This window comes from Grammomys surdaster, unplaced genomic scaffold, assembly GCF_004785775.1.
Source record: "Grammomys surdaster isolate TR1022 unplaced genomic scaffold, NIH_TR_1.0 165, whole genome shotgun sequence".
In the NCBI taxonomy this organism is placed as follows: Eukaryota; Metazoa; Chordata; class Mammalia; order Rodentia; family Muridae; genus Grammomys; species Grammomys surdaster.
In genome coordinates, this window is record NW_021604613.1 from 21,565,015 (window position 1) to 21,591,736 (window position 26,722).

General features: G+C 34.1%; 1 protein-coding gene and 1 non-coding gene across 3 annotated transcripts in view; both read right to left on the minus strand.

The window, feature by feature from the left end:
* Positions 1-26,722, minus strand: part of Erbb4 (erb-b2 receptor tyrosine kinase 4) — a 983,956-nt gene that overhangs the window by 324,766 nt on the left and 632,468 nt on the right. For both annotated transcript variants that reach the window (XM_028765623.1, XM_028765622.1), the window contains exon 4: positions 14,346-14,480. In XM_028765623.1, coding sequence (XP_028621456.1) covers positions 14,346-14,480 — 135 coding nt within the window. The remainder of the gene's footprint in view (positions 1-14,345; positions 14,481-26,722) is intronic.
* On the minus strand, positions 4,445-4,570 carry LOC114619931. The gene has a single exon (XR_003711252.1). It is a non-coding gene; the product is annotated as a U6atac minor spliceosomal RNA (small nuclear RNA).

The following is a 26,722-nucleotide window of genomic DNA, read 5'->3' on the forward strand; positions in this document are numbered from 1 at the left end:
GATGTACTGGCTGGTTTGAACTAATGGGCTGGTGCCTGCAATGTACCAAAGGTCTCTGAACACATCTATCCTATTTGACCTTTTAATCACCAAGGTGGATTAAAGATTAAATATGCTTTTTCATATGTAAATGACACAGGCCTAGAAGAGTAACAAATTCCTAATGGAGGTTAACCATTCAGATTTTACAAGAATTTGATAGATAAAACAATGAATCCAAATTAATGTATCACACTGAATGGCAGTGATATAAATCCAACATATGTAATTTAAACAGCATTTCACATAAACACACAGATATACAATCAAACCCAAAGTTCACTTGCAATGGGATGGGCCAGCATTTTGATTTTCACCTATCATTTGCTGTGTTATTTCACAGACAGGTTAATTAACCTCTCCTACTGTGCTTTGCCCTTATACTCTGCATGTCACAGGTTTTTTTTTTTTAAATAAACATAGATGTTTATGTCAGTGCGATATTATTATTGATAGTATCAGCACCTCTAACGCCACCACTTTGTAAATGTTACCATGCACTGAGCACTCTCTACATTCTGCATCACAGACTGATTAGCACATACCTCCTCAGGATTGCCCAAATCACAACACAAATAGCATTGTTTGATTTTTAACTTTGCAAAGGAGAAAGTAGAAGACAACCTTTGTGATGCCAGAGATATTTCTTTTATTACAGATCAGCTTTTCAGACACTCAGCATGTGGTCAATATCTAAGGGGAAGTTCGCTTGTTTTGAAGTTTCTAATTGGCAATTGCTTTGGTTCTACTATGTGTTATTCTACAACTTCCACAATTATGGAAGTTAAAACACCATTGAGGACATAACCAATTTACAGGATCATCATCAGTCTCCTGGGTGTCATACATTCTGCATGTGTGAAACACTTAAAGTAAGTCCTGGTAAGACATAAAGGAGAAAATAAAGACAGAAGAAAGGACACAAATTTTAATTAAGTTGTAGTAATACAGGAAGATGTTAAGTATTGGAATCGGGTTGTTCTGCCTGAATCTTGAGCAAGGAACTACCTAACAGCTTATTTTCCAAAAACTGTGTAAAACCATGCTTCACAGATATGTTAGATGTAATGTAGTGGAATAACGTATTTTAAATATCTGACAACAATGTTAGTCCCCCCTAAATTATCACAACATTGTAAAGAGAATTAAAGAAGATAAAGTGAAAGAAATTTGCATGCAGATGAAACTCTTTATGACAGGCTGGAAATGATGAGTTGTGTGAAAAGATTAAACAGTAGGAAAGAGGTGATTTGTCAGAGCTGGCCTATACACCCAAGATTTCACTATACTTTGTACAAAATGTGAAGACCAGAGTCTCTGCAAGACTGTCCCTTAAATCTTGAATCTAGAGAAATCTTCCAGATCCTGGAACTCAACAGTCTTCTATACTTCAGAAAAGTTACACTGAAGAATGTAGAGGAGCCAGAGGCTATTTCTACTTCTAAAGAGGGAGACAGAAACCCACAGATGGAAGAAATATTTGCCTCAGTGTGAAGGATTGGATATTACTGATAGTGCAGTCAAGCTCCAAAGGATGCTCTATCTTTGTTAGGTTGCTGGTTATAAGCTTGAGAGCCCTAAACAACTATAACCTCTTACATGTTTAGTATATGAACAGTGTTGCATTAGATAGATTGATATTAAAGCCAATATCCCAGTCAAGTATATCACCTGGGATCCAATTCACTGTCTGTTTTAACACTTGTTAAATCTTTCTCTGAAGTCTTTCTCATACCACATCTCCATCCCTATCTGTCTTTTCCTATAAGAAAGTCACATTTGCTTCTTCCTCCCCATCGATTAACTTAATCAGCAATTCCCAATTTGTTTTGACTTTTTTCAGTTCTCTGACCTAAGAATTCTCTTCCCATAGTTTTTGTAACTATTCATGAATTTGTATTGTGACACCTTAGTAATTGTGTGTGCATTCAAACGCAAGTATGTGTGTGTGTCCATGCAAGTGCACACATGTAGGTATGTATGCACATGAGACTATATTTTGATTCAATGAGATAAGACATCAGTTAGAGATAAAAATGTGTGAGGTAAGAAAGGGAATTTCTCTCTTTATATTGATTATCATGAAAAGTAGTCAATTCTTAAGGATCAGTATAGACTGGTTCTGCCTCATCACGGACATAAGCAGGTACACGTGAGACAGGTGTGAGATGTTGTGAATCACTAGCTTCTGTTTTCACCTGTCTGCAAGAACAGCTCTTGCCATTCTATGGGTTAATAAGGTCTGGGTATTATCATGGGGTAATGGAGATGGACAAAATTATTCTAAGTTCCATAAGGGAAGAAACCATTTCTTCACTATTATTTCTAACACTGCTGAAACCACAGTGGCATACCAGATTGAGTAAGCCAGCATCTCCTTTGCTAAGAGAGTGATATTTTCACAGCATGGTGCCTGCATGGCTTCTTCAACCCTGAAAGACTTTGATTCTAAAATGCCTTATAAGGCCTGTGGTTTGAGGCTTTATAATTATGAGGTGAGTCATTAATCTTGTAGCCTCCCTTTTTTATTATCTCTGAGATGGAGACGAGGTTTTTGTTACAGATTGCTAGCCTGTAGCAGTCAGTTGGGGAGATGAGGCATTCCTGAGACAGATAACAAAGAAAAATGGGTAGCAAATTGGAACAGATTAGGTAGTTCTATAGCACTATATTAAACAAGCCCTTCTGAGGACAGATGTCACACCCTTCATAATACATCCTTCTTGTTTTCTATCAGCCACCAAGACTTAGCTGTTAAGGGACTGTGTTATATGTGTCGCGCGCGCGCGTGTGTGTGTGTGCGCGCGCGCGTGCTTCTGTCTCTGCCTCTCTCTCTATTCCTCTCTTGCTCGTATTAACTCTATCTGTCCAAGTCCTCACATTTAAAGTACAAACAACCCATAGTTAATGAACACATTTTATTTCTAAAAGGCTACTGCAGGCCTGCGGAATGGAAATGTGATTTTAAAATTGATGGAGGTTAAAAGAAAATGAACCAGGGATAATTATAATAGCTAATAAACCTAAAATGTCTTCATGGGGAATGTTTTTATTAAATCACCTTTGAAGTTCATATATGAAAAGTTCATATGTATATGAAATCCAGGGATAATGTATTAATAATACATTAAAAATTTGATTCCATCAACAAGTTATTTCAGTGGCATTTCTTAGTGCTGTAACACTAGATAGGTCTGGAAATTGAGTTATTATTTATAGAAAAAAGATGAGTGATTATTTCTCAAGCTGAATATATATGTATGGTATTTTATTACAGATGGTTTAAAAACAGATATAAACCAAATTACCTGAAATTAAGCCCCAAATTTTTGTTTTTTAAGTAGAAATTTTAGCTTTGTAACTATTTGAAAGAGAATATAAAAATAATCATCAGCTAATATGTGAAGGAATAAGTCACAGCTTGGATGGCTTTTCTTTTCAGTCTGTAATATAAAAGCATGCTTCCAGGTATTGTAATTCTCATGAAAACCTCCAAAGGAACTAACTACTGCAGATTTTAATAATTAGGCGAGGGAAGTTTAATAACTTAGCAAACAAGAACAGATATATGTGAGAGTCAACCCAGGGATATATGCTTCATGCTCCAAACACACACCAATATAACCAAGTATTTAATTAGTGCTACAGCCAAGAAAAGAACCTTACTTTACATAAAGGAGGAGTGAGTGCCCCAAAGATATTGAAATATACATAGAAAAACAAACTTTATCTAACATAATATCTGGTTTATAGTGGGATTTGGGTACTAACTGACGTTTAATGGACTTTTCTAGGCAGAGTAACTAATCATCAACTAAGACTGTTAAGTGAGATAATGAACAAAGACAGTTATTCACTCACGTAAGTAATAGATTATCTAGAGTTAGAAAAATTTGTCTTGGGACCTTTGTTTCACTGTGATGTTTGTGATGAGTAAGAAGAAAAAAAAAAAAAAAACAACCAGAAACAAAGGAGCAAAGGAGCCACATATGAATGTCCAGAACATTAGAAATGTGTCCTTGTTTCAACACCCTTCACTGTCCCAAAAATTACATTTGTATTTGGTTATAGATTGCTGTGGTAGTTAACTGAGTTTGTTTCATAAAAATGAAATAAGCTGAATGATTATCAATTAATATTAATGTTTCCTACTGAACTAAAGTAGGCAGATCCCTGTTGACAACAACTATAGAAGTCTTTACACATTGTTTATATGCTATTACAAATAAATGGTAATATTTCCAATGAGCTGTGTGAGATTTAATGAAATTGAGAACTGTAGAAGTAATGGTTGTTAGTGTTTATTGAAGTGCTTTTCATTATAAAGTCATTTTTTTAAACTCTGGAAAACATGCACTGTCATGTATTTAGATGTCTACTTTATTTGTATATTCTACTTCATATTACAGACTTCAGATTAATTCTATATACCATGAAGGTAATGCCTTAACCATATATATGTTGTTAGGCCCAAGGGCCTCTTCCATCCTTGTCAAGGAGAGTGCTAACCATCTTTCCTTTCGTACAACACTCAAATTAATTCTATAGAAATGATTTTTGAACAAAATCCAAGATTAAAATCTTTATTTAATAAAGCATGAAGAAGCAGGAAAATAAGAATGGCAGACCAGAGGACCTACTTTTGAGATGGATTTTCTTTTGTGCGTTTTTATTCATTCCTGATATTTCTTTTATATATTTCCTTTACTTGTATTTTAAATAGAACTTTAAGAGAACTGTCACTGCTTAATTTCCTCTCAATTTTTTCTTCACTACTTAAAATGAGCACCTTCAGTTGGCAAGAGAATCACCTCTAAATAGAACATAATTTGTTCTTTCCAGGCAGGAGAATTAAATAAGAGCTGCATACGGCTACCAACAAGAAGTTAGGTTCAAAAGCTCCTTTAGTGGGTGAGCAGCTTGATCTCCTTATTCAGCTTCACCCAAGTCCCTGTAGAGATAGGACAGTCCCTGTCTCTACTCTCTAAGGAAGCCAGCTGGCTCCCCTCCATCTCTGCTGAAAATACTGGGAAGGAAGTGGTTTAGAAAGAGGTCAAAAAAGGGGGGAGGGGAAATAGGAGAGGAAAGACATGTGCATAGCTTTCAACATGTCACTGAAAGGAGACTATTTGCATATCTTCCATCAAATATTCTGATTATATGTAAGCAGCTTTCTTTGCTTCAAAACTTTATTAAAATGTTAAAAAATTAGAGGAAATAGAGAAGGGACATAAAAACCTGAAAATACTAATACATTGTGAAACTGAGTTCCCTGAAGTCTCTGACTGAAAAAAGATGGGAGTGCACACAGTAGCAAAATCTATGCTGATCAGTTGCAGAACAGGACAGACGCATTTCTTCCCACCATCTAAACAAATCACAAAGGACGCAAGAGCGTACCACTGACTAGTTGCTGTAGCTGACATCCAATTCACACAGTTGCTTGAAAACACCAAATAGGTGTTATCTGCAATCTGTGCTTCTTGTAAAAAATAATCAGCTTTATGTTACATGATAAATCTGTTTATTTATGAATAACTGATTTGAATCAAAATATTTTCTTTGCCCACTCGTGATGAGTCTTTTGCTTTATAGTAATTTAACTCTTTTTTTGAAATTTTAATTTAATTGCAAGTTATCCTTTCAGTTTCCTAATCAATCCCTACAGCTTATCCCTCCCTGATCTTCTTCTAAGTCATGGTTTCTCTTTTCATTAATTGGTATTGCATGCATGTATGCTTTTTATATACATACAATTACATGCACACATGTGCACACACACATACATACATATATTTTGATTTACCTTGAATACATAACAAGTTATTTGTATGTATGTTTTCATGTCTGGATACTTGGCACTGGACAACAAATTGGTTTGTCCTTCCCTGGGGAGGACCACTTCTCCTGTTCCCACCTTTAATCAGCTGACTGTAGTTATTTGTGTAAGAAATTTAACTATATTTCTTAATCTATCATTTTTATTGTAATCATATATTTCCAGTGTTAGAATTATCTAGATATTCACAAATACAAGAATACGTCACATCTTTCTGTGAGGATGTAAATTAACAAATAGTGAAATATCACAGAATAGATTTTACTTTTTTTAATTGGATATTTTATTTATTTACATTTATTACATTTCATCAAATGTTATCTGTTTTCCTGGTTTTTGGTTTCCCCTCTGCAAATACCCTATCCTATCCCCCCTTACCCTGCTTCTATGAGGGTGCTCCCCCACCCATCCACCCACTCCTGCTTCACCCCCCTAGCATTCTTCTACACTTGGGGCATTGAGACTTCACAGGACCAAGGGCCTTTCCTCCCATTAATGTAAGATAAGGGCCCTTCAGCTCCTTTGCCTAACTCTTCCCTTGGGGTCCCAGTGCCCAGTCCGATAGTTGACTGTGAGCATCTGCATCTGTATTGGTCAGGACCTGGCAGAACCTCTCAGGATACAGCTGTATCAGGCTCCTGTCAGCAAGCACTTCTTGGCATCCACAACAGTGTCTGGGTTTGGTATTTGCATGTGGGATGGATTCCCAGGTGGAGCAGTCTCTGAATTGCCTTTCCTTCAGTCTCTGCTTCACTCTGTCCCTGTATTTCTTTTAGACAGGAACAATTCTGGGTTAAAATTTTGGAGAAGGATAGGTGGCCCTGTCCCTCAACCAGGGTCCATGCCTAACCTCTGGATATGATCTCAACAGGTTCTTCCTCCTCTTTGTGGTGGTATTTCAGCTAATGTCATCCCCATGGGGTTCTGAGAGGCTGTACTTTTAGTCAATTCAGATAATCTTGCTTCTTTAATATTTTGTCATTGTATGCCATTTGAAAATTATTAAAAAATCAATAAAGACATTCTTCTAGGCACAAGAATCACATGTTTCTGGTTACTCTGATCTGTCAGACTTTGTTTCAAGACAAATAAACAAAAAATATAATTGAGGAACCTGGGAGGGAGAGAGGAGGGGGAGGGAATAAAGTGGGGAGGATCAGGTATTAGAAGGGACAGGAGAGAAGTAGAGAGGGTCAGAAAATTGAATAGAAACATGTAGCACTGGTGGATGGAGAACTGAGTGTACCACTAGTAAGTTCCAGACTCCAGGGAGGCAAAGGTGATGACTTTAGACAAAATATCCGATAAAGGAAACTACAACCTTTAGTGACCATCAGTAGATAGACACAGCCCCCAGTTGAGGGATAGGACCACCCATGCATCTCAAAAAATTTAACCCAGAAATGTTTCTGTCCAATGGAAAGACAGGGACAAAAAATGTAACGGAGATAGAAAGAAAGGCTAACCAGAGATCACCCCACCCCATCTCATCTACAGACACTAAACCCCCACACTATTGCTAACACCAAGAAGAGCTTGTTGACAGGAGCCTGGTATTACTGTTTCCTAGGAGGTTCTAGCAGCACCTAACCAATACAGATGCAGATACTCAAACCCAATCATCAGACTAAGCCCGAGGAATCCAATGGAAGAGCTAGGGGAATGACTCAAAGAGCTGAAAGAGATTGCAACCACATAGGAAGAACAATATCTACTAACTGGATCATCCACAGCTCCCAGGGACTAAACCACCCACCAAAGAGTATGCATGGAAGGAGCCATGGCTCCAGATACATATGTAGCAGAGGATGGCCTTACCTGACAGCAATGGGAGGGGAAGCCCTTGATCCTGAGGAGGTATGATGCCCCAGTGTAGGAGAATGCTAGAGCAGTGAGGCAGGAGTGAGTGAGTGGGTGGAGGAGCACCCTCATAGAGGCAAAAGGGAGGGGAAAAAAGGGGAATGGAATGGGAATTTGTGGATGGGTAACCAGGAAAGGGGATATCATTTGAAATGTAAGTGAATAAAATGATTAATAAAAAATTCAAAATATAATTAAAAGATAACTAATTTAAATAAATAAATAATTAAATAGGCAAAAGATAACTAATTATGCTTAATGTTTATTATTAAAGGGAATATAAATACTTAGTTTAAATTTAACATATACCCTGCAGTGTATGTTCCATAATAGGATTTTCTAATCAGATTCCAGCATAGGAATCTTACAGTAAACTGGTGCTAATAAGATTGCCTTCAAATCAACAAAGGAATTTTGAAAACAGAGTACCACATTTATGTTCCCTTCTAAGGGAAAATCAAACTATTGAGTTTGTTAGGAAATGCAGGGAGGACAAGTAGAGTGGCTGTTATTAAGTCCTCTTTCTACCCTACACTCACTACTATAGCTGAAGTCGTATAGACACTCTCACACACTGAAAGCAGGAGATTTAATACCCAAACCTCCATGGACAGTGCATCCAAACAAAAACTTACAAAATGCTGGAGCTAACAGACATTATAAACCAAATGAACATAACATATATTTACGGAACATTTGTACATAGATTCTCATTTCTGTGAGGGGAGTATTGGGAATCTAATTTAAATACAGCAGCTTGCTGATTTCAGTATGTATAGAGAAGACAATGTAAAAAAATTATTTGTTGTGTCCATTGTTCACTTGAGGACAGTCTCTATGTTTTAGCCAAACCCAAAAGGACCTTCTCAGCACCTCATTGAAATTTCTCTAAAACTGACCACATACTCAGACAAGGCAAGTCTGGACAGATACAAGAAAATTAAAGTAACTCCCTGCTTCCTGTCTGTCCACCATGAATTAAAGCTGGATCTCAACAACAACAGAAAGTTTACAAACTAGCAGAAACTGAGTAACTCTGTACTGGATAATAAATGGGTCCATATATAAATAAAGAAAAATATCAAACAGTTTCTAGAATTTAGTGAAAATGAATATACAGCATACCTAAACTTTTTGGAGACAAAGAAAGCAGTGCTAAGAAGAAATTCATAGAACTAAGTGCCTAAAAGAACAAGAAGGATGAGGGGGAGGAAGAGGAGAAGAAGGAGGGGAGGAGGATGAGGAAGAAGAAGAAGGAGGAGGAGAAGGAGGAGGAGGGGGAGGAGAAGGAGGAGGAGGAGATCTGCTATATTTGACGATGTGTCTCTTTAGGGCAGCTTTCCCTACAGCACAGAAAAATATCTTAAACTCCAAAAAAGGAGAAGTATTTTCTCCAACATATATGATCTTTTGTATTTTCATCTTATTTTTTGATATTTTAAAATTTAAATTACTATTCTTATGCATAGTTACATACTTTTGTCTCTCTTTGCCCTCTTTTATTGAAAATAGATTCATTTCTCACATAATATGCCCTGATTATGGTATTCTTTACCTCTATCCCTCACATTTGGTTCCCCTCACCTTGCTTCATAGCTGTATCCACTCCCTTTCTGTTTCTCATTAAAAAGCCAGGCCTCTAAGAGATTAGACAGATCCCTAGCTGCTCATCTCTTGTCAACAAATGAAGCTTTCAGGACCAGGATTGGATTATATCTAATTGTGTTGTTGGCCAAAGGGTTCCATGGGAACCTCCAAACTTAAGCTGTTACAAAGACGAGAGGTGGTTTTCCATAAACTGACAACATGTACATAAATCATTGAAGCCGGTGAAATTGAGCTGGTGCATACATACAGCCTTCACCTATTCGTGCATCTGTGGTGCAGAAAAGTGCTGTTCATGCTACCAAAGCATAAACATATAAAACAAACTGAGCCACCATGTATCTATAAAGGTGTACTGCCTGCAAGATATGGTAGGGAAATGGTGGCATAAAGCTTCTTGGAATAACAACTCATATCTAAAATGACTTAAGACTCTCTACAAGATGTGACTCATATCAGATACTGTGGGTGACCACAAACAAGCAAATAGATACCTTGGAACCTAAGGTAAATAAAAAACTATTGTACTAAGAAAAGATAGTGATAAAATGACTCCAAATGATATTCTGAAATACTCATAGACAAGTGCCAGCTATCATCAGAGAGATTCATCCTGCAGCACATGGGAACAAATATAAAGAACTATAGTCAGACAATATGCAGAGAGACAGACATTGAACCACTCAACCATAAATAGGATGTGTCCATCAAATTCTCCTCTGAGCTCATGGAAGAAGAGGCAAAACAAGTGTAAAATACTAGAGGGGATGGAGGTCACAAAGGAAACAAGGCCCTCTAAACCAACACCATCAAAGTCATATGAGCTCACAGAGACTAAGGCAGCATGGCATTCACAGACCCTTCAAGGGACTGCTTAGTTCCTCTTGATATATAATATGGCTAAGAGTCTAGAGACTTAATGTGGCCCTGAATGTATGAAATAATCGGTCTCTGATACTTGGGCCTTCCTTTGGGCTTAGTTCCTCTTGTTGAGTTTTGTCCAACTTTGAGGTGGTGGGTTATTTTTTATTTAATCTCATAATATTTTATTTCACTATATTGTTATCTTAAGACTTCACTTTCTAATTAATAGTGGAGCTGACACATGACATTAATGTAGCTTATGTGACACAGATTCTTAGATTGTATGTTAGGTCTTTTTTCAATAATATTATATATATATATATATATATATATATATATATATATATATATATATATAAAATTTATAGTAGTTTTTATAAGGCTACCTCTTGGAATTATGTAAATAAACTTAGATTTTCCAATGTGTTTTACATTTGTCCCCTAATTTATATTCTGACTTTAAAATATTTTGAAAAATCATGTAATTTGATTGCATGTATGAATTTACTTAAATTGGACCTGTCTAGATGTGTCTTGATTGCATATTAACTGTATACCAAAGTGCAATATTAAAAGAGTACATCTATTTCGTATAAATACTTTTATATCATAAGTGTTACATGAGTGATATTATAATAAATATAGTTTAATTCTGTTTTCAGACTTGATTTTCTTCTAGCTCAAGAAAGATTTTTCATAGAACATAGTGCTTAATCTTTGCAGAGGGCAATTATTAATCTATGTAAGGTTCAATAAAAATATAATAATAAAACTCAACCATTAAATGTATTTGAACATCTCATTTAGAGAAATGCTTAGTTATGAAATTCTGCCTGTGAAAGTAATGCTATATAATATCTGTCAATCTCCCATTCCCGTTCTTTAGTATGCTAGCATTTGCTTCTGGAACACAATTTAGATATGTGATACATCTGGTAAATATGTATAATTTTAATAGGTTTTAAAAGTTTTTAAAAGTGTTGACAGGTATACAAGGCCTTTCTTTTGAATTTTGATTCGATATCAAATGAATGTCAATAACAAACATATTTTTCTTTAAAATATTTTAAATATTTTTATTATGGATTAGTGAAACCTAAAAATATACCTAAGAATATATTTCACAAAATATTTTCAATAATCATTTTTTGGCATTTTTGAGCCATCAATAAATAGTTTGGATTATTTCCTGTATATTGAATACATGCCTAAGAATTGATTTGGATTACACAGGATGGATAGATTGTTTTTGATAAGGTGGTCATTTCTACTAAACTAATTTTATCAATTCATGAGCGTGGGAAGTTCTTTGTTTTTAATTCTTTGACATCTTTGGAAATTCGTATTTTAGTGATTGTTAACTTAAAGACTTTATTGTACATACTAGCTTTGTTTGTGTGTTTGTGAAAAGGATTGTTTTCCCTTGTCAGTATGGCTGTAATTGGTATAGCGAAAAGTTGGTAGTTTTATGTCTTAATTCTGTATATCTCTACTTTGCTAAAAATATTTGTCCCCTCCAAGACCATTATGTGGCATCCTTAGATCACGTCTGCACACAAAAAGACCTCTTTCCCATTAGCACAACTTTTTATTTCCTTCTCTTGTCTTCTCATGTCAGACTGCAGTCACTATTTTGAATTATTGGGTAGGAATGAAGTGTCCTTGCCTGAGTTCTGATATTAGTGCAAATAATGTGAGTTTTTCCACATCTAGCATAATGATATATGCAGTTTTGTCACTTGTATATTATGTTGAGGTGTACTCCCTCCATCCTAAGTCCCTCTGTGTACCTTATAGAGCAATTTCATATTTAATCAAATGCCTTTTCTGCTTTTAATGACATGATTACATGATTTTTATGTTAGAGATTATCAGTTGGATAACTTTGTTGATTTACATAGGTTGAAGCAGCCTTTCATCTTCAGAATCAAACTTCAAGAAGAACATATTTATTGGAATATGACCCAAGTGAGTATCTTCAAGCATGATTAAAAAACTTCTTATGTAAAGCTGAAGAAAAGAATTACCTTGTAAACTAGAAAGCACAGTTTATCAAGCTGGAAAATAGGCACAAAGTTACTGAAAATACTAAGCCACTTGATTTATTTAGTGTAACAATGGCAAAGTTGCAGTTCTTGGAAAGAAATCTAGCGTGCTTATTATTAGGACTTGTAACAAGAAAAGGAATTAAGCACATAGGCCTAAGTAGGATGCATCAGATCCCTAAAATTATGTGAAAAAAATTTAAAAGCTCTGGACCACGATTGTATACATTCTTCTTTAATATTAATTACCTATTAAAATAATTTTTATCAAGAACTAATATAAGAATCTAACTACATAATATTTACAAATGTACTGTGAAACAGAAACCACAAATTATATCCATATATATGTATCATTATATTCATGCATATATATATTCATTGATTTTCCTTTAACACAAAAAAGTATAAAAATTAACATGTAACAATAGTTAATTCATTATTTTCAAACCTAATATCATACAGTAGATGAAATTACTTACCATCTAAAGCTATATAAGTAATAACATTTTGACAACTATCGATATAACCATCTTTAAAGGACCATTGATTATAAACACTTTCTGCATTTTTAATTTTGGCATCTGAAAATTTTACATGCAAAACAAAAAGTCCAGTCACAGTTGCCTAATTATAGGCACAATCATCCAAATTAGCCCTCCAAAAGAACAGCACAAAGAGATACCATCTGTGAATGTGTCCTAACCCCATAGACCTTTTCTCCTGCAAAGGCAGTCGGATGATTTCCTTCTGGCTTCTGATTCAGGCTTTATTCTTACATGATATTATTTATGCCTTAAAGGCCAGTTATTCTGAGAATCTGAGAGTCAGCGAGCCTTTCCTTCATTCAACCAATACAACCTCTGCCTTGTATAGTATGTTCATATTACAGGCCACCTGAAAACAGTAGTCTTTTCTAAACCACATCTTTTCCATTGTTAGCACAAGCAGGTTTAAAAATGAAAAAAAAAATTGCACATGAAATTTTACCTGGTAGGTAACTTGAAAACTACAAAGAAAGAATCTCATACAATTTTCTGTTTAAAGATGACAAGAAAATTATGTTATCCTACTTTCACAAAAAGGCTTTAGCCTTTTATTAAAAACACAGCTGTCAGTTTTGATCAAATACATTCATATTTCCCCATTATGTTATTATGGCCATCATGAAATTTAATAATTGTCCCTTGGAGTTTGATTTCCCATAAAATCATCATAACACAATCAGCACTATTGCAAATAATTATGGAACTATGTGGAGACAGTTATGATTTCAGGTGGGAAATATATAATAACAGATGAGAAATTTTAAACCCAGGCTAATGCTTGATAAAGATTCAGTTCTCATACAAACGTCAGTACTAATAAATGTGTGACAACAAAGGCTGCTTTATAACAATGAGAGATCCCAGACAGAATCATTGGCAGAGGTTTCAATGATAGTTCAGAAACTATTTGTTTAATATTTCATCATATTGAGCACTATTAATTTGATAAATCATCTCATGTGGAAATAGCATAAAACCCTTAAGTTAGAAAGAGTTCAGTAGTTTATGTTTGATTAAAAACTAAGAAGGTAGAAGTATTTCTTATATGTGAGGCCTATAATGACTCATATTATATTATTGTGAATCGGTATAAACATTACCAATGGGGCATTTGGGAGTAATTAAGGTTTGAAAATTCTGAAAGAGAATAATTAGCAGAATGATACTAGTCAGAAATTTGCAGGCAGACATAAAACCCAAGGAAGAAACTAGTGAGATTTTCAATGGATTCATATGTTAAAATATCACTAGTGGCATGCTGAACAAGATATTCACTATAGCACAGGGTAAAATAATATTTTAAGACATTACAGAGTGTGATATGGCCTGTTGACATGGCTCATCAGGTAGATGTTAGACCTCAAGTTAATGATCTGATTGCAATCCCCATTCCCTATATGCTGGATGAGAGGAATCGGTTTTAACAAGTTGTCCCATGACTTCTATGCATGAACCATGTCACACAGCCAGACATATAGACAGAAACACACACATATAAATAAATGAATAAATGTATAAAAGGGATGATGGTATAATGGTACTCACATCCAAAACTTCCATTTGTTGACACCAGAGTCATGTTAGAAGGCCATGGATTCCGAACAATATCTTGCCAGTGTATAGTGTCAGCATAACATAGGAATTTGTTCTGGTCTACATAGACTCCACCATTTAATATTTCTGTATTGGAAACAAGAACAACCATCAATTTGTCTATTAAAAATGTTAGCCAACAGAAAGGCATCATTCCATTTTTTCAATGTTAAACACAGTAGGAAACAGGATTCTTCTAAATTTATTTTAATTGGTTCACTATATTTCAACACTTGAAAAAGGTTGAAAAATACAGACTAAAACCATTAATTAATCTAATATACATAAATAAACCCTCAACATTTTGAAAGATATTTTTAGTTTCTGTGACTTTACCATGAATTAGATATAATATTATATGTAATATTTCATAATCTGCTAGTTAGTTTTAATATTACACATTAAGTATGGATGATAATTATTATTTTACTTGATTTAATATACTAGAATATGGACTAATTATTATTATTTAATAAAACTCTTGTTATTTTGTTTTTCTTTAATTAGTCGTTAAAATACATTCCAAAAAAATGTCATTCACATTCATAGACCCTGAAAATTCTCAAGACTTTTGATACACATTTTCAAAAGTGCCTTTCATCGATATAATACAATTTGACATTTACTAAAGTTCACATATTACTAATTAGCATAAATAAAATAAATTTTCTATTACAAAATATTCTCTGCCATCTAAAATATTATCAATGTCATCTAAAAAATTATCAGACATGAAGAATAATGCAAATCAAGATATTATGTCATTTCTCTTTGACACTGGAACCTAGTCATGAGATAAAAATCCATGAAAGTGACGTTTTACTCTAATTTCTATTGCACAATTAATACTGATTAGCTAAAAAAATGCCAAGAGATAAATGGATAGAGAAAATCTTTTGTTTATAAAAAATGGTACTTTGTTCAGTTATGGCAAATAATAAAATTATGACATTTGCTTGAATTACTACTACAATGATATTAAATTAAATGTCAAATGCAAGAAGATAAATATCAATATTTGTGTCTCATATGTGGAACTTAGCTATTATATAGGAAGACAAGAACATACAAGGACATGAAGAGGAAGAGATACAGAGGATGAATTAGTAGAAGGTGGATGGAGACTAAGGAAGAATGAGGATAAAGATAATGAAAGTACATAATGTACTTGTTTAAAATATCTGTGATATTCACCATTGTGTATGATGAATATATGACATTAAAGTTGCTAAATCTAAAATTTTAATTTTATTTCATTGTTCAAAAAAATCTTCTTTGGGTACTTTGTGAAACCCCGAGGAAACAGCAGCTTATGGAATTACTATTTCCCAATCAATCCCAAACAATCTGAGTGTAGTGGAAAGAGAACCATGCTCCTATGTAGCCTTGAGAATCATCTTCCTTGTGCAGTTCTTCAAACTATTTTTAACATTGTTATTTCTTCCCATTTGTGTGTCTGGATGAGCTAAATATTTAAGAGAGTTCTCAAACTAGTGTGAAATGAATGGATAACAAAATACATAATGACACTAATATTTGAAGATGCAAAATTGGTGGCACATCCGAAGAACCTTTGCATGCATAAAATCCTCAAGATTATTTTGCATTTCTCAGAGAATTCCACTTTCAAACTGAGACCTAGTCTCATCATCAATCTTTTCACTTTCTGTTGGTTCCACTTCATGAGAGAGAAGGAAAAAAGAAACCAAGAGAAATTAGATCATTGTTCTTCTTCTAACACCTAGTTCATTATTTTTCATGAACTGAGCATCCAACCTTCTTCAGAGCAGATGGGAGATGTAAAGACGATTATAAAATCATTTCTGTATTAATGTTTGGCATTATGTTTCTATGTAAAAATGTGTGCATGTCTTATACTAACAGCTTTCTCATGAGACACTGGGTGATACTCTTGAGCTCTAGGAATTACTCTTCATAATAAAGAATATTCCAACTGCTCTCCACGAAATGAAGGTTATTTTTCAGTTTATATTTGGAAAAATTCTACCAAAAAGATACAAAGAGTGAGTGATAATTCAAACAATATGAAAAGAAAATGTATTCATCATGAATCATATTTTAATTCAAATTGTTCGCATGGAATATACATACTCTTCATTTCCTACTTCCTATCAGAATATTCCCAAATAGACTCAGATTGTATTATAATGAATAATATTCTCATCAAATCTCCTTCTTCAGCAGAATTAATCAATTACTACTATTTACATTTATTTCTTAGAAATATTACATTGAAGAGCTTGGCTTCTTAGAAAAGCAATACAGAAAAGAGGCAAGAATAACTGTAAAACAAGCTTACAGATTAAAATTTCAAATGAAGACATAATCATGATCAATCTGGATGATATTCTGGCCTTGAGAGATCTGAAAGCAAGCATTTCCTCCTAGCCATTCCATTCAGGAGAGTTATTCATTTCTAGCTTTGAATACTGAATAGTTTCTCTGTTTTGGCTGAAATAGCCTTTAGTCTTTATGATGTATACCTTTCTCTAATTTGAATGTCAAATTCCAACAGTGTGAAAACAGGTTTTCATTGACACCTATAGGAATGTACTAATGAAAAAATGATGTCACATTTTAAAAACAGGTGTCCCAAAGTATTTTCAGGAAATAATGTCATAATTGCTTAAAATATGCTTTATAGTTCTGTCTGATTTTATAACTTTATGAAAATGTAAGGTATTAGTTTACTATTGCTTATGAAAAAATACTTGATTTTCTCATAATTAAAATAGTTTATTTTTTTCAAGAAACTTCTATGGGATGGTTTCTGATCCAAAAGAATATATTAACAAAAGAGTAACCTGATGTTTGTACTATGATTGGCTTTGAAGGTTTTAACTTAGTGCCAGATAGGACAAATAATTACAAATAGATTTAAATAAATAACATTTAAGTCTGTCTTTAGTATTTAGGATCTAGACATAAAAACAGATTTCTATGCAAAAGGAAGAGAGGAAAGACAATGAATAAATTTGATTGACAGTCAGACAAAGAGGTACACATTTAGGTAGAGTGTAGTGTTGAAAGTGTCAAATCAGTAAAGAAGTGCAACGTAGTCTTGTCCTGGTTGACTCACAGTCTGCTCTAAGAACATATCATAGTAAGTGAAGAATGACACAAGTAGAGACTTGGTCATTTAATCAGTGGACAGAACAAAGACTACTATGAGCCTTTTTAATGTATTCTATGAAAATACTTCCTACATTTCCCCCAAAACTTAATTATCATTAATAAATGTTAAAGTTGCATTAAATATGACATTCTGTAGACATAAAAGTATCATATGTTACTGAAAAATTTTATTAAATATTTAAATATATTTGTGTCTCTAAAATTTCTAATAGATGTTAACTAAAATGTGGAATAATTTTTGCATACTTAGAGTAAGTAAATAATAATCTACATTATGCTGTAAATTGGAATTTAACTTAAACAAACACATAACGATTATATATATATATAAATTACTATTTTAAACTTAAATGTAACTAGACAAATCTTCATGAAATTGACAAACATGGTCCATAATTGTCTTTGCATCATCTATCATTGGGTAGTCTTTGCCCAATGAAAAACTTTACTTATACGAACAGCATAAGCTATGTAATTTCTTGCCAATATTAAGCAGCTAAATTCTTCTGTAGCTTCTCTCTTAAATTTGCATTGTGACTAAGTAAAATTAATAATAAAAGTTAGCCTTTCCCATGACTAGCTTATATGTCATCTTTAAACCTGTGTTTAAATCAGAAACTAATCGTTTGCTTGTAAAGATTGTATCCCACTATCTTATACTAATATAAGGAGATAGAGAGTAGATATTCACTAGGCTAAAAATCTATAACTAATAGAATTTATTTCATATAAAGTAAACTAAATGCACACATATATAATATTAGTATATAATTTTATTGTTAAATTCTTAAATAAAATGAAATAAATTTTATTTTACAAAATGTCCGCAACTTATAATACGCAAAATGACTGTAGGTGGTATGTTTGATCTTTACATGTTACTTAAACACTTTTTAGTGATATTAAAATAAAACCTATTCAATACATCAAATTCAGTTACTAGCTACTACTTGAATAATGATGACTTTGAATTATTTTAGAAGATCTAAATTTCCTTAAAATTACACAAATCACATAGTATATACTATGGGAAAGCCTAAATTATACTGTAGTAATCGATACTGGATCTACCTGATAAAGCTTCTGAAGATATTTTTAGAAGGTTACAAAGTTCAGATACGACATTTGAAGGAGAACATGAGCAGCTTGTATCTTCAAATCCCCAAACAAGGCCATTTGAATGCTCTTTGCCTTTAAATATCTTTTCATGAGTCTGACAAAGGTAATGCTTTTGTTATTTAAATAAACTCTTCTGATATACACTTTCCCAGAAACAAGTTATTAGAGTGAATTGCCAGATCATTTCTTTTAGTAGAATCATTGACATTTTGCAAATATATTCCTTCAAAAGAAATTGTGGTATAATACTTGTATTTGTCTCTGACCTATAAGAAATAGCCTAATTGTGATGTGACATCCTTACTAAAAATACCGATGGATGTGACCGCACAGTAATTTTAGGAAGATGAAAGTATTTCCCCAACCTAATATACTATTTCTAATTACTATACAAAAAGTGGCTGAAACTTTTCTTTTGAAAACAGCTTTTATAATACTAAATGCAGTTACCCATGACACTTTGCTCTTTATAGTGGAATTGGTAGTAAATATACCTCAAAGTACTATTAACCATGATGATATAATAAAAATCTAATAAATTGGACTGAAATAGATTACATTAATCTCTGGCTGTGTATCTAAATGTCTCATTTTGTAGGAGTGCACCATATAGGTCAACTGTAGAAAGCAAACGACCATGAAAATACAGGTTAAAAGCATCACACTTGTCTAGTTACAGTGAAGGCATCTAAATATGTATATATTAGACTTATATTACCTATTCAAAATAAACATACATACAACCTCGAAGTCAAAATTCCAAGACACACAAAGGCCATTTTCAAAGTGAGGCTGCACAATCATTTTTGGGACTCTCTCAGAGACAAAGCAATATATCTTTCTCACTGTCATCAACTTAAGCCACACGAGTCTGTTGGCAGATAATGATACAGAAGTAATATAGATCATATCATCCACCTGTGATACTTAATACATCATCTCTGGAGTGGACTTGGTCTGTGGATTCCTGTATGTTTCCCAAACTCAGACCTTTCAGCTGGGAGCACAATGAATTGCTGCTAGCCCACCGGGTCAGCCCTCAAGGTTCATTATTAATAAGCTGAGACTCTAAAGGCTAATGAGAACCGGGTGCTCGAGGAGACAATGGCTCATTCATCATCAATCAAGCTTTGAAGTTTTTATACAGATGATTTAAGGAGAGTTGAAGTGTGCAAAATTGAAATGTCACGTTTGTATTGGGAGGGGGTAGAGGGTGATAATGTAAATGAATGATGTAACCCTCTATCTTTCAGCTCGGTGATCAGAGTCAAAAGCTCATGGATGCGAATACCAAATGTGAGAAAGTAACAGGGAACAGTCTTTCAAGCAGAGCAGGGCAATTTAAAAAGGAAATTTCTAGACCCATTGGCTGAAAATCAAATAATAATAGAAAATAAAAGCAAAACCACCATGATTTCAATTGAATAGAATGCAGCTGGGTTTGAATAGTATTCTAGAAAATTCATAATACTTCAGAACACACAAAAACAATCCTGAACTTTCAGGTTTTCAGCTTAAGTGCAAGCTCTTTGGAGTGGTATGCTTCAAACTCAGGTATGTGGAGGTCAGCCATCCTTCATAGAACTATTTTAGCTATTATCTGACACATAGCACATGACTTCACATATTATCTATTATTTTGGATACTTTCCTTATCTTCCCTGTATTTCTGTGGATCCACCAAGAATAAGTATCATGAAGTACATCATTCTGTGTTCAAATTCCTAAGAAAATACCAAAAATGTGAAATACTGGATAAAGGTGTTTGTTGTCAAACCTACTGACCCAGATTCATTCCAGTATCCCTAAATCCATATGATGGAATGAGAAAACTGATTGCTATGAATTGTTCTCTGATCTCATATTCTCATCTGCAGAACAAATCTGTCATTGCTTCATTTCTTCATATTTAGTTAATAATTGTACGTTGATGAAGGGTCATCATAAGCTTTCATTTTATATCCAGTGATCTTCTATAACTCAGATCCTATCATAACTTCTGCCATATGAATCCTTCTTGCATATTAAAACAATAATACAGTATAGGCTATGGGTATATAGGAAGAGTGTCTACAGTATGGATGAATTGGTAAGTATATAGATAGATGACAAACAGATACTTCTAATATTACTCCATACCCACAATAGTACTTACTCCATATCCACAACCTCTTTGTATTTTTTTTATTTAGTTTTTTTTAATGTTATATTTTCTAATTGTCCATCTGATTGGTATACAGTGCTATCATTTTCCCAAAAAACTAACTAACATAAACCCCTTAAATATCATAGTTGAAATATAGTTTTAAGGAATAAAAGAATCCATTTCTGTTTTCTCACTAAAGGGTCTTAGTATGTTATAAAGAACTGTGAAACATTTGACATTTGTCTGATATTATTAACAGCTAATGGGTAAATTAATGTAGAATATGTCATTCATCAAAATTCTTTTGAGAGTAGGGGTGTGGGATAACTTCACCCAGTGTAGAGGCACTGAGATAGGAGGGGGTGGGTTGGTAGGGGAAGCACCCTCATTGAAGGAGGTTATCGGGGAGGGAACAGGGAGTTTAACTTGGAAGGAAGATAACATTTGAAATCTAAATAAATAAAATAACTAATAAAATTAATAAAACTATGTTGAAAAAGATCTTAAAAGTAAATTAAATGATATTAACAATTATGAAAAACATGGATATTGGATGATGAATACTCCAATTTATAATAGATAAACGCTGCTATGACAACAATCATGGACACAATTGAAGGTCGATGAACAAATGACACGTGATATTTAGTAGATTCTTAATATTGAAATCAAATACTCCCTTACATAAAGCTCAACATTTTCATGTTCTATCCAGTAGAAATCCCTCATTGAATACAACAATCCTCTTAAATTACTGCTCCAAGTTTCTAGAAAATGCAATTGCTTTGGTAGAAAAAAATCAGCAGAGTTCAATGTTTTCATTTCCAATAAAGGGAGAAAGTTATATTAGCACCAGAAATGATTGGTCCCTTTTATTTACAAGCTTGAATAAAATAAGCCTGGGATATACTGCAAGGTCACTTTCAAATATCTCACCTGCTATACTAGTTTGTATCGTTTTAATAACTCTTCTCACAATGTGTGACTCCTTCTCTTCGTTAGAATTTTTAGAAAGGACGATTTTTTTCATAGATGACAGTAATAACTGCATCAATGTGTATGCTTGTTTCTGGCAAGATAGAACTTGCAAATAAAAGATAAAGCAAAAAAAGAAGAATGATTTAATCTTATAAGATGATTATTGGATTCTCAAATATATCAAGAGTTTTAAGCCTATACAAGATACTATTTAATATAAGTGTTTACTGGGGGCCTGGATGATTCAGAAAAAAAATGCTGCAATACAAACATTGAAAACAATGACAAAAATTATAAAAATAAGGAATAAAAGAATTCATGATACAGTAATACACATATATTGGTTCTGAACTGCTATAAAATGTCTCAATGAGCAGAAATATTTAAATATATTTTTACAATTTTAAACTTTATTATAAAAGATTATAAATAAAATATTACATATCAAAATTAACTTGAATCAATATCTATACAACTCAATGAACTTCTCTACAGTTGGAAAAGCAGCTGTAAAACTTTATGTTGAATTTTAATAGAATATATTGATATATATCTTTAAAGAAAACCAAAAATGATTGCATATTTGAAATAGTATAGTGATTCTGTGTGCATGTTTATTGACAAAGCATGAAATATCAGTTACATATGTGCCAAAAAAGTGAAAAATATTTCTATTTTACATAAAAATTCAAGTTAATATGCAGTCATATGTGTGTCTTTTAAGTATCTTCATAATGATTTTTTAAATGACAGATAAGTTTTTCATTTGTTAACTTAGTATTTATTGACACAAGTAATATATATTCCCCTTATTGCCTTCTAGTGACTTTAAATGATGGTGAGATATGTTCAAGAGTTTGTTTCTGGTCCCAGATGCCGGAAAAGCAAGATCCTCCCAGGACCCCATGGGGATGACCTTAGAAGAAATACCCAATAAAGGAGAGGGAGAACCTATAGAAACTATATCCAGAGGTTAGGTACGGCCCCCAGTTGAGGGATGGAGCCACCCACCTATCTCAGAAATATTAACCCAGAATTGCTCCTGTCTTAAAAAAAAAAATACAGGACAAAAAGTAGAGCAGAGACTGAAGGAAAGGGCATCCAGAGACTTCTCCACCTGGGGATCCATCCCATATACAATCACCAAACACAGACACATTGAGGATGCCAAGAAGTGCTTGGTGACAGGAGCCTGATACAGCTGTTTCCTGAGAGGCTCTGCCAGAGCCTGACTAATACAGATGTGGATGCTTGCATCCAACCTTCAGACTGAGCACTGGGACCTCAATGGAAGAGATAGGGGAAGGACTGAAGGAGCTGAAGGAGCTCCCCATAGGAGAGAACAACAGTATCAACCTACCAGAACCCTCGGAGCTCCCAAGGACTAAACAACCAACTAAAGAGTACATATAGAGGGACCCATGGCTCCAGCCACATATGTAGCAGAGGATAGCCTTATCTGGTATCAATGGGAGAAGTCTTTGGTCCTATGAAGGCTCAAAGCTCCAGTGCAGGGAAGTTCTAGGGCCACCGGTGAGGCAGGAGTGGTTAGGTGGGTGGGGGAGCACCCTCATAGAAGCAGGAGAAAGGGGAATGGGATAGGGGTTTGTGGAGGGGAAACTGGGAAGAGGAATAACATTTGAAATATAAATAAGTAAAATATTCAATAAAAATTTTTTCCTATATTAGTTTTGTCATTTCCTGGTACTCTCTACAGCTAGTGCTTAGCAGTTTGCTGCTTCAATGTTGATGATAGTCAAGTTTGTTTCAGTTTCTTTACTATTATCTATGAACTGAACATATTAATATTCACTGTTGGATTGCACTGACAAGTCAAGATCATACATGCAAAACAATACTAACAGTTTAAAAAAATCTTTTACCGAAAAACTAATTATCCTTGGAACCTGATAGAATCTGTAACACTGTATCACTTGTTCACTGAACACCTAGTGAATTAACCCTGAGTCCCTTCTTATCACTGCTCCAGGCACATTCTGTGACCACATTTTAAGCTCCCTTCTTACTTATATATGATCCCCAGGTCACAGGACATAAGGTCTCCATTTAGAGTCTCAAGGAACCAATGGTCAGGATCTGGCGTGTCTGCAGCATGAGTCACTGGGAAATGCAGAAGGATGCTAAAGGCATCTGCGTCACATAGTGCAGTGGAATGCTGAGACTTTGCATCAGACTGCCTCACTTAATATGGTTTTATATTATATCAATAAAACAGGCAGCAAATACTAAACATGTAATAAGCATGATGGAGTCATACTGTCAGGTGATTGAGGAAAGGCTTTCAGACCAGAACAAAGACGATATAGTTCAGTATTCCATTTACTCAGAGAATGGACTCTAAGACTTCAAGTTACATACTTTCCGCTATTTGAAAAGCAAACTCATTAAAACTTTTTAGTAACTAGTGGATCTGCATATTTCATGGCTACACATCACATTTTCTGTAACTTAAAAAAAAATTTTCATATTGTTAATATCTGATATCACAGTAGAACAGATCCCAATAAGGAATAATATGCCTATGAGTTCTAAATTCAGTAAAATAAGCTTTCTATTTTAGAATTGTTCATGAGTCCCAGATTGAATTAATGCCATTAAATTTTAAGTTAGGCAATACAGATGCTTTGTAAGGTCAGACATTAGGAAAATATCAAGAGCTAAAGTAGCTAAGAAGATGAGTTGGTTCCGTCAAAGTCCAGCACTTGAGAGGAATGACTTCTCTTTCTGGGATAATGAACACAGACAGGTAACCATAATTCTGACTTGTAACATATACTAACATTAATTTATAGCATGATTCATTATTTCATAGTTTTGCTTCACCTATTTTTATAGTGAAGATACAACACTCACAGCATGACACTAAGGGTCAAAAGAACTTGGAGGTGCTCACCGCACAGTTACTCTCAGAAAATGTCCTGCCACTGTGCCATTAGTACTAAGGAATACTAGGAGCATCCCTCCAGTGAGCAAATTTATTTTTCTATTCTGGACATTAACTCGCTCCTATCCTTCTCATGAGCATCCTTTTGAAGACAACTGGCATAATTATTTTAAATTAGTATACATAAGTTTGTTCACTGGTTTATTAAAAAAATAAAACATTTATGATGCATATTTTACTTTTTTGACATTATGGGAAATTATGTTTTTGAAGATACACTCAAAATTAATCATTTTGTAAGGTACTTTTTATTATTTTTATCTACCAAGAATCAAATAACTCAGAGAAAAACAACTACAAAGCCCTATGGATTTGAATAGCAAGCCAGTTAGACTTTTTAACCTACTTTTCTGAGCTTCACATTCTCTTTTAGGAACATATTACCAGTTCTGAGCACTCATAAAATTACTGGAGTCTTGAAATAAGCATTTTTTTCAGGAGTGTGTGGGAATCTGGTCCCCAAAAGGCATATCAGGCAAGAGACGATTATCAAGCAAGATGCCAAATGCCTCACACAGAAAACTCCACTGAGGATTTTAAGGTCTGGCTAACTGGCCATTGTGGATCTCATAGTAATACCTCTTTGTGAATGCTACCTCTACCAGACTATGCAAAATATTGCATTTCTCTTAATTAAGAAAATTATGCAGGGCAATTTTTAATAGTCTCATGTTACAGTTGAGAAATATAATGTTTAGAGTGCTAAATAACTGACCCGTGTGTTCTAGACCACTAATAGTCCAGCCTAAGTGTTGATCTGGGATTGTTATTTCAAAGTGTTATTTCACATTTCCTCTGTACAGGAAAGAATGGCTGAGAAAGAGAAAGAAAATATAGTATAAGCAGGGCTGGGGCAGGCTCTGTCTTATGCTGTCTACTTGTAAGCATAATTAAGAACTCAGCAAGTTCCCTGAAGCACTTTCCAAAAATATTTTATTGGGTTGAAAGGAAAAATTATGCTTTTAAGGGATTATTTCTACATGAGAAGCACTGCCTTTAAACTCTTGGCTCTGGTAGAGTATCTGGACCACATCCCACTCTCATCACTGAAGGTGGATTCCTTTTGCCTCTGTCAAAAGTAGGTGCAGAGGAAAAGGCAGTACAATAAAACTTGAGGAATTCAGCCTACTTAAGGAAAAGTCTTCTATTCACTAAAAACGATTGAGGTTTTTAAAGGCAATTTTATTATTTTCAAGTACTGTGGGAACTCTGTACTGAGTCCTTGCAGTTCTCGTTCAATGGATAAGGCAAAATGATTTTTAATTACCATGCTCAAGTTAGAAGCCTTTCAGAGTCTGTCTCTATGTCTCCTGCAATTTCTTCTCTTTGTTATAATTATATTTATTATTAATTTATTATTTTATTTATTTACATCCCAACTTGCAGAGTTCTTCCCCCATTGCACCTCCCCTTCATCTCTGAGAGGGTACCCCTACTTTGGGCATCCCCCCTCCTGCCCTGTGGCTTCAAATCTCTACAGAGTTAGGAGCATTCTCTCTCACTGAGGTCAGAATAAACAGCCATCTGGTACATATGTGCCAGGAGGCCTCGGACCAGCCCATGTATGTGTGCTCTTTGGTTAGGAAAACTGAGTGAATGTATCAAGGTGTTGGTTCTAGCAACAAATCTACCTTTCAAGTATGTTGCTTCAGTTGTTGATGAACTAAAAAAAAAATGTAAAAAACGAAATAAAGTGTGAATAAGACCAGATCACTGAAATTTGTTTGCTAATTAAACTTCATATTTGAATCAATTAAAAGTCAGATGAGGAGAAGCTTGATTGTTGGAAGAAAGAGAAATTTAAAATTAAAAGTCATGAGTTTAATCAATATGTCTTCTGTGTAGGCAAACTTGCTGGATTCTGTACTTAAGGATTCTAAGAGAATAGGGTTGTCCCTGGGACATACAATTTAAATGTTAATATTTGATAATCAATATATTTAAGTGAATCTATTGTTGGCTATG